The following is a 9,927-nucleotide window of genomic DNA, read 5'->3' as shown; positions in this document are numbered from 1 at the left end:
ACGTTATTACTTCTTCATTAGTATGAATATTAATAGTGGTGTTGAAAGCTGCTTTGTGTAATCTATATTGAAAAGTATTGGTTAAGTTTTGCAATTCATTAACATTGTTAGATGAGATTTTTGATTGTTTTCTCAACGTTTGCTTAACTTAAGTTGAAATATAACTTCGAATATGATAATAATATTTAACTAGAACTATATTATAACACTCAGATTATATTATATTATATCCTATTATAACACTCAGATCAGAGACAAAAATTTAGAAATAGTAAAAAATATATTTTAAATGCCTTAAATCATAATGGTGTCATATTAATATTACAATTGCCAATCACAAAAAAAATGGATTGAAATATTTCGTTTTTCGCGTTGTTACTCCTAATAAAACGAAAAATTACTTATGCTTAAACCTTCACGTTGAATATTTTTTCCAAGAGGATCAAACTTAAACCGCTTATTTCAATAATGCACGTGTTTCAACGTCAATTTCCTACGTACATGATTATCTCAAGTTTCTGAGCAATTAGCAGCCAGGCATAATCTAAGAAACACTCGAGAGGTGCTCTTTGGTCTATGTTTATCGTAAACTGCAGTATCATCTCTTTGCTCTGTGATTTTATAAGATGTTTACACATATCAAAGTTTACCTTCTGAGATTTTAGCAAACGTGAAATATGACTTAAATAATACTAATATAGATCCCTAAAGTGTGATGTGATATAGTTTTAGTAAAGAATAAAGTGCAACACTCTCTGTGTTTTCAATATTATTAAGTGATGTGATTTTAGATACGGGAAATATAATTGAATAAATACAAAGATTATAATGGTCTATAGAAGAGATATACAATACTGACGGTAGGATATTTATATCGTCCCGAATACGGATCAATGTCCGCAAGCCGTAAAAGCTTAGAATATAAAAATTTCCGCAGTAAATTTTAATAATGCTCTGTAAGTGATTCCAGGTTAAAAAGTATCTAGCCAACATTAAAACTTATGACACATATTGTCAAAATTTATCCAAATCCGTACAGCGTTTTCTGCTCGGACTCGGACATAACAATAATCTATAGATAAACAATACTAGCTTACGAGTATACCTATTTTGAAAAAATTAAAACATATAAATTGCAAATGAAGTTTAATTGAATAATTTACAATTCATCCATCCTTTGATTAAAGTAAGTCGTGAAGATGCACAAGTAGGTACTATCGTGTGACATAATAAATCACAGTGATGCCCTTGCAGTGATCTAGCTATGACCTATACATGCGCTCGTCGTGTCCAGCGTGATTTCAGCCCATATACTAACCACGATGTTACAATCTGCGACCTTACTTTTTAATTTCCAAAGAGTTCTGATCGTGTATGATGTTTAATTGCTCGGCTTTGTGTACATGGACGTAGCCATTAATTAGGGGTAAAGCGAAAATTTCAAGTAATCCCAATAATAACAACAAGTATGTATAATACTATGTACTTACGTTAAAGCTATGGGTAAGAGGAGAGGAAGCGGGCCCCTCTGCCCAACTTGCCTATGCCCATTTTGGTAAAGATAAATTTGTATTGTTAGTGACTGATAAAATTAACATCTTTATGAATGAAGAACCGTTACCGTTTTTTTTAAAGGTAGGTACAACTACTCTGTAGGCTTCATTGCAACACAAATGTGCCAATTCGATCAGGGTAGTATCAATATATTAAAATAGAAAAATAACAGGAAATGACAGGCTGCTTATTTTTGGGGTTCAAATTATGGTAAAAGGTTTCCGGTCAGCCTAAACGCCCCCTTCCCTGATTTGTCTCTATTCCTTTCCCATAAGGTCAGGATCTATGTTTCTTCTGGTGTTGTGAATGTTTCTGCACAATACCAATTACATCACGTTACCCCGATAATTACTACTGTGCTCTGGTATCGACGTATAATGTAGCACTCCTTAGCTTTACATTCAAAACAATAACTGCATCAATTTTCAATAAAATATACAGAAGTACTTAGTTTTTCTATAACCTATTGTTTCAATATTTCATCTGGTTATTTGCCACAACAGGTTCATAAAATAGACATTCAATAAATGTATGCAAAATATATACACTTAAGCAATATTGTCAAATAATTAATTCTGACATAGCGAAGATAAAGATGAGATAAATAGAATATATATTAAAAAAAAATAGGTGGTTAATTAAATATAAATAATATATAAAGACGTATTAAAATATGTGGATTTTAACTTGGCCGGTGTGAAGTTAGTCACAATTGTAGGTATTTAGTTACTGCTGAGACAGATCACTAACGACAGGCGTAGAGGGCGGGTGAAGAACTTTATATTGGCTAAAAGAAATTGCGCGTAAGTACCTTTATTAAGAATTTTTAAATGTATCGGACATAATTCATAATCAATAAACATGTAATCTAAATATCCAAAATCTATACTATGTAGTTGATAATCAAGATAACAATATATTATAAAAATTGGCTGTAGTTCTGATACAGCACGATTTAAGAAATTCGTGCGAAATTAATTATTGGTTGTCATATATAATTCATCAATCGATCAGAAATCTATAATTATGTAAATAATGATTCTGATTTTATACAAATGATGTAAGTTGCGATGATCACTGTGTAAAGAAGAGGCGCACTTCATTCAGGATATAGGGTTCGCTTTGCTTAAGCTATATAGCCTCTCAAAATGGATTGCTTTTATATACTTTTATGGCTGAATTTATACGTGCCTGTTCCTTACTTGGAAACTGACATTCGGGGATGCAATTATTGTTATAGCATCATAAACATTTATAAGGAAATCCATTACTGTACATAGGCCTCTCCTAGAAATTTGTGTGAAACAATTGAAGCAGCTTCTAATGACTGCAAATTGTAATATAACTTTAGGATCAATCGTTAAAACAGATAAAATCTTCAATATCAATTCGCCTCGTCACGCTTGTTCAGTTTATTTATTTTTGCGCCGCGTGATTACTTTAGGTATATACATGTTTTATTACTTCAGATAAGTGCAATATTAACGTGACCACCAGATATTCAACCTTCAGTTGTCATCTAGAGTTCGAACGGGCCTGAGTTAAGAAAAGTTACTGGCAGGAACTATCCTACGGCACTTTTCTGAAATGATTTAAACAGTTGCTCGTATAATCATTAATTTATAAATTAAATGGAATATAAACTCCTTTTATTGATATTGAATCTGTGATATTTGATCTCTTTTTAATTTTTTCTAAAATGGAATTCTTGTCGCGCAAAGTAAAGTCAAACGGACATATCGAGGGACGTCAAGTGAATGGCGCGGGTGTCGACTCTAGCAAAACTAAACGGTGAGTTTCCGCATTATTTGTATTGTCTACTTACTTTCTGACAATTATATTTAGTAATTTGTGAATAAGGAAGTATATAACGCTATTAAAATGATATACTCGACTTTAAAAGGGGAATGTAAATTTTTTATTAATTTATTAGCTAATTCTTTATTTCTATACGAAAGGTCTATCAGACAGTCTAGACTTGACATACAAGCTATATTTGGTTGTATCCGCATACTTTATTATTTATGTTAAGTGCTTTCTGTCATTATATTAAATAGAGACGAATTGTGTGATAGATCTTAAAATCGCATTATACCGTACCGTATTCGTACCATTTTCTAAATGAATAATTCCAATTCCCTTAAGTATATATTCTAAAAAATAAATTAACGCATAACTTTTACATTTAGAATAAATGTAAAATCCACGTACAAAGCTATAATATTCTTGTGATTTTGAATAAAATTTATTTTTCTTAAACATAGACCAAAATATTTTATCTACAGCAAGAACTTCTCTTTGGTCTAAGTGTTGTTTGTCCATAACTCAAATGGTTGAATTTTAATTTGTTTCTTTTACATTTATGAAAATATTTAAGCGACATATGATTTAATTCAGAGCATTCATTCTATATATTTCCTCATTTTGTGAGCGGTTAAATTCCTTTTCATGTTCCATATTTAAAATATGGTAGTTATAATTTTGAAATATTGAATTTAATGTCTATCCGTCATGATAACACTCTAAAATCGTTATTAAAATTTAATGAAAGTGCGAAACTACTTAGATTGTAATCGTTGCCGTTTTTAATTGTATTATACGTTTTATAGCTGTTATCCAAGCTATAAAAGCAGCTGTCGCCAACGGGAAAAGTAGGTAAAATTATCTTATTTCATTGTGTACGGTTAGTCGTAGCATTGTTAGCGTGAACTGAATGTGTCGGATGTACGTTTGTTTTCATATCGAATGGTGTTTTTCATCGAACGTGGTGTTTATATACCTGTAGTATAGACAGAAGCTTATTCTTTCTAGCAATTAATGGTTTAAAGTATAGAGTTAAATAATGTAGCGTATATTTTATATAAACGCCTTAATTACCTATCTAGTGTAAGTAGGTGGCAAAATAAAAAATAAAATAGTTTGTGGGAACGCGAACAACAACTTATAATACGTAGTTTGTTAAACTTGTTTTACGTATTCTTTTATTGCATTATGGAATATACAATTTTCATCACCACGTTGGTAATTTTTATGCTTAGTTTCCTAGTTAGAAATAATTATATTTAATTCTGCTGATTCATACAGTGGTTTTGTAGTTTTTTGTCACAACTAAATGTAGAATCAGATGGCAACGCTTCATCAAAACGAATCGATTATTTATTTGTAAGTCACTTCCGTAGCTATTTTAAAGAAATTCAAATAATTAGAACTCAAAAAAAAGGCAATTTAAAGACTTAGGATCTACCGTTTTTGTTTAACACTTTTCCACGCGAGTATAAAAAAAAACCCTATATTTATAGGTTTTTATTAAGGAATGTTATTATTTGATAAATCAGATTGTTGTGGAATTAAACTTTGTCTGATTGTCATGAGTCGATCATGTTGTGTTAAGATGACGTTATCACTGCTTAAGCGTGTGAACATAATATTATCATATCATTAGCAGTCGCGTGGCAATACGTGAACTTCAGGATTGAACCCGTACGAGGTTAATTTGGTCGGTATAGAAAGCGTAACTTTAAGCCATTTATGATGTCTAAAAAATTATATGGAACGTAAGACGTACGAAACATAATTTTTTCTTGTATTAAAAACATATTTTTTTATGATTGAACTAACCGCCGTGTATTGAGATAAATAACTATTATTAATAAAATATTTTTGGACACAGTAAATTCCATGCACTACCGGTACACTATTTACTTTAATCTGTAAATACCACACGAAATTGCATCAGTCAATCCGGTCATTGATTATTTTGAATGTCGGTTAATGTTGATAGACAGGTTCGAAATTTAAATCGAATTACAGATCATTTAAAAAAATATAGCGTAATTTCTTTCCAGCCAGCGTTGTCTCGTATGAGCGGCCAGTGTATTCGTATATGACTTGCCCCTGTCAGCAAGGGAGGCAGAGGTGTCCTGCTATACCGTACCCTGGGTATGCAGTGGCAGAGCAGTATCGTAGTAATTCGCTCTAGTAGTAATTCAGAGTAGGCAGAGTAAAGTTAGTAAGTTAGTAGTTGTTTTTTGTTATCTCCCTTAGTTCTTAAGACGGTAGTTCCATTTCCTCTAGTGATTACTTTAAAGTTGGTCTAGTTAATTTTAAATTACATCCTGATAAAAAAATATCTTATACGTTATATTTTATCAGTGGAATAATTCATTGAATGGAATATACCGATTAACATATAGTTATGTTTATTTTCAATTACGTGTAAATTACAGATAAACATTATCATGTTAAAAACACTATACATTATGTAATATATTTTTCCCTTTTAACTAGGCATGTGTTATGGTGGATAATAAGGTATAACCTTTTCATATTTTATTGAGTTTTGTATTTATTTAAATAATGCCCACAACTATAATTATGCACACGCCAAAAAAATTATACAAAATTTTCCATCCGCAATGAGTAGGTCCGCAAGCACTATAAACAAGCGAGCTGGGGGCGTACTCAGGCACTGGCACAGGAATCATTGTATTCCAGGTCACAATAGTGTTTGTATTGTTGCTATCTGAACCAGCTCGTTGGTACTAAGTGTATACTAGGGATTTAAATTGCGGATTTTAGTTTATATTTTAAGTTAAAACATACTTTTGTAAGCGTGGTTGGATACAAAAAAATGCAACCGGGTTGCTCGTGGCTCGAGACTGGAATTTCTATCATGTCATGAGACGAATTTTATAATTGAAGCATATTTTGAATTTGAAAACAGGTATAAACTAAAAGAATATTATAAAATTGCATAGATTTTCTGATTTTTTTGATAAAGAGGGGGGCACAAGAACTACAATATTGTGTTAATTCGGCCCCTCAACTAGCCTTCGATGCGTTACCGCATTTTTCAGAACAATGTCGTTGACATTTGCTTTTATCATCACACCACATGCGGTTATTTGATAACAAACTTACTCGATTGTTTATAAACAGGATGCCCTATTATTGTTCACAAAGATATTGGTAACTATTTACTATAACTAATTTGCGAAATATTAAATTTTTTAATTACCTCTGAATAGTTCAATTTATATTCATGAGCAAGTGCGTGTTGTGAGTTTTTAAATTAATTATAATTAATTTATTATATAAATATTGACTCTATTAAGGCATTAACATTTGTTTATAATAGTTAAACCTAAACTACGTTTCGTGAAATACTATTGAAAAATTACTCTTTTACAACTAGCACTACATATCATTTACCTAAATAAATCAACTTTAGTACGTCTATCAATAAAAAATTAAAAAGAGGTCAGTGGCCGAGCGCCATCTGTTATCGGGTTGCCGCAACCGCAGTATAGTTCGCACCGCTGTTATCGCTGAAAAGTTTTCCCGCTTTCCCAGGAGCGAGACCGCGATGAGTCCGGCGCCCCCCGCGCACCGAGACAAAAGCAGCGCTGCGATAGCTACTGGCAAGCAGTCGCAATACGCCAGCGGAGGGAAGTGTACGCACGACGCCATGGAACGTGATCGCATCGGAATATGGGGCTCTGGCGACGGACAGGCCACCAGCCGCGTCTCCGGCCTCGACCGGCTCAAACACCCAGGACTTAACAAGGTACGTGCTGACTTAAGTCACATATCGCCGGTGACAGATCGATGACCGCTTAATTCGGTTAGGTCATGGTTGCACTCGTGCGGAAGTGTATGCTCGAATTATAGTGACATGTGCATCACAATCAGATTAGTGTGGCCATCGATAGTGTTGTGCCTGCGCCAGTTGCAGTCGTCAACGGCCGCGTATTATGTTTGTTTTGAACTTTACACCGTACGTCAAAGTTCACGTGCACGTTTCAGCGTCTTGTCAACAAAAGTTTCTTTGAGCTCTACCGCGATGTTACTAACTGCTTCTTTCGAATTAAAATTATGCATTGTTGGCAAACAACATCGAAAACGATTTTCAATAACGCAGCTATGTAGGTACCTTTTTGTTGTCAAGCATTACGTGATGATGACGATTGTATTTATATTGATTCATTAATATGAGTTAGTTTCAGCATTAATGAGAATTTTGTTTATTAAACTTATTATTTTAAATTGTATTATTTATAGGAGTAGGATAAAGAGACACTGATCTAAATAATGTATTTAATTTCAATATAGATGTATCTAAATTGATTTGTGTTATTGCAAACGAAATTAAAATAGAAAAATGAACTACACAAATAATATTTAACATCATAAAATGGCGTTTATTCGAGTTATTATGACGTCATTGTCATATGTAGTGATAATAATAATTATGTACATGAACATTGTGAATTAACATTAGGTAAATTATAGAAACTACTTTAAAAAAATATTGTGCTAACAACTCTACATGTATAATGTAAGGTATTTTAAATAGATAACTCCAAAGTTAGAATAATTCAATGTCATTGTTAAAGGCAGAATTTCTCTGAAGCACTAATTCATTGCTAAAATACGGAAATGAACTGAGAAACCAATTTGAATGATGTAAGTCATGTCAAATCATAATGGGTAATTCCTCTTAGCAGTAAAATGTTAGTGGAAAATACACATATAGTACGCACAAGGTTATGTGGAAATCTAAAATTTTATACCTTAAGGATGCAAGGAATATTCGCTTTATATTATCTATGAGGTAAACGGAAATACCAATTACAAATTTTGACGGCATGTCATCCTAATAATGCCTGTAAAATTTCAGTTCTACAGGCGGGTATTGTGTAAAAATAATATGCTGGCATACATTGAAAACAATTGTATGAAACGGAATATGAAGGTAGTAGCTGTCACACTGACGAATTATTTTGTGCGAAATTGTCAATTGTCATTTTCGGCCACTATAAATATCCTATACATAACCAATTGAAGTATGGGTACCTGTTCCATCACAAATTAATTTTGTATTGCCCACATAGGCATTACATTTTTATAAATAACAGTGGACTGAGTAACCTTCAGACATTTGCAATTATTTACATTAGTTATAATAATATTTCGGAAATATGCAAATGATTTGACTTTCATAAAATATAATTAAGTAATTAAGCCAGTGTAATTACTGACTGTTACGAGACTTAATACTTGATGCGTCATGCCGAGCTCTCATTAGGTGAAAGAAGTACTCATTACGTCATTTTGTAGTATAAAATTAAGCAGTTTTAACTCATTATTAGTAAGTTTCGGATAAGTGGACAAAGGAAAATGATTAATGTGAAGTATTTCATATATGGGTGTTAGCCGAATTGTTTTTTTGACGCTTTTTGACGCATTGTACCTAGATTGAACTCGTTGACATACCTTTTTCACTTCAGAATACTAGTATTTAAAAAACCCATAAACGTCAATAGTATTAACATAGCTATATAATATTGTATTGGTATAGTATACAACTACAACAGCCTAGTCAAGGCACACTGGAATTATATCTCCTTTCACATTAGGCGAGTGGGTTTCGGTCGTTTTATACATTACGATCTAATAATTTCGTGCAATTGCGGTCCTCTACTTACTCTGCTACATACGAAGCAAACTTTGATTAAACTGACATGCCAAATGAACATTGTTGTTATTTTTACTCTTTTTTATCGAAATAAAGCAAGTTTTTGTAGTAATATTTAAAAATATCTATGATATAAATAAATAAAACTGAGTCAAAACTAACCTCTGTGTTGTATCTGCAAATAACTATTAGTTCTTAAGAATTCCAAAGTCGAAACAAACACTTGCAAATTATTTATCTCCAATAGAAAAACAAAGCATGGTTTCCGGGTGTTACACAATAATTTACATTGTTCATTATGACGACTCACGTATACAATGTCCGTGTATTGGTAATATTAATTTCACACTTTTATTTCTGACATATTTAATGTAAAATCTCTTCGCAGGCCATAAGAGTTTCGTTTCTATATCACTGCGATATTTGCTCTCAGATTGTCCATCTAATGTTAATTAATAATAAATTCTATTATATTCACAAGAGAAGTTTATTAAATAACTTGTCACTAGAAATTAATCTTTAAACAAGCATGCGAAATTGAAAATAAAAATTATTTCGTAATAAATCACATTATTTGAAATATAAGTTCAATGTACGTAGAAATCCTTGATAGGTCTATTGAAATGCTAGACTGCGTCCCTACTCGGTTGAATAGGGGCGGCTTGTCGGGGTGGGGTGGCTCGTACACTCGGCGTGTATTGTGAGCAATGTTCAACCCCGCGACGGGAATGTTAAATTATTAGCAATTTCACAAAGTTCTCGTATTAATAAATTATTTCCAGACACGTACGTTGATGTACAAATACCGTAGTTATTTTTAGATAAATGTTATTTTGAAACCAGACTGATCTTATTGTCTTATCGTCGACGTAAGTTAATCTTCGAGTGTCGTGGAA

At 32.3% G+C, this 9,927-nt stretch overlaps 1 protein-coding gene across 3 annotated transcripts in view; it reads left to right on the top strand.

Moving 5' to 3' along the window:
• Nucleotides 1-9,927, top strand: part of LOC115447880 (NADP-dependent malic enzyme) — a 41,708-nt gene that overhangs the window by 5,294 nt on the left and 26,487 nt on the right. The window contains exons 1-2 of one of the 3 annotated variants that reach the window (XM_030175178.2): nt 2,267-2,357; nt 6,907-7,120. In XM_030175178.2, the coding sequence (XP_030031038.1) occupies nt 6,920-7,120 (201 nt within the window). In that variant the 5' untranslated portion in view covers nt 2,267-2,357; nt 6,907-6,919. Of the gene's footprint in view, nt 1-2,266; nt 2,358-3,057; nt 3,346-6,906; nt 7,121-9,927 lie in introns of those variants that run through there. The other 2 variants (XM_030175159.2, XM_030175169.2) reach the window with 2 other exon arrangements.

This window comes from Manduca sexta, chromosome 21 (genome assembly GCF_014839805.1).
Source record: "Manduca sexta isolate Smith_Timp_Sample1 chromosome 21, JHU_Msex_v1.0, whole genome shotgun sequence".
Lineage (NCBI taxonomy): Eukaryota > Metazoa > Arthropoda > Insecta > Lepidoptera > Sphingidae > Manduca > Manduca sexta.
The sequence above is the reverse complement of the archived record's forward strand: the minus strand, read 5'-3'. Positions and strand labels throughout refer to the sequence as shown.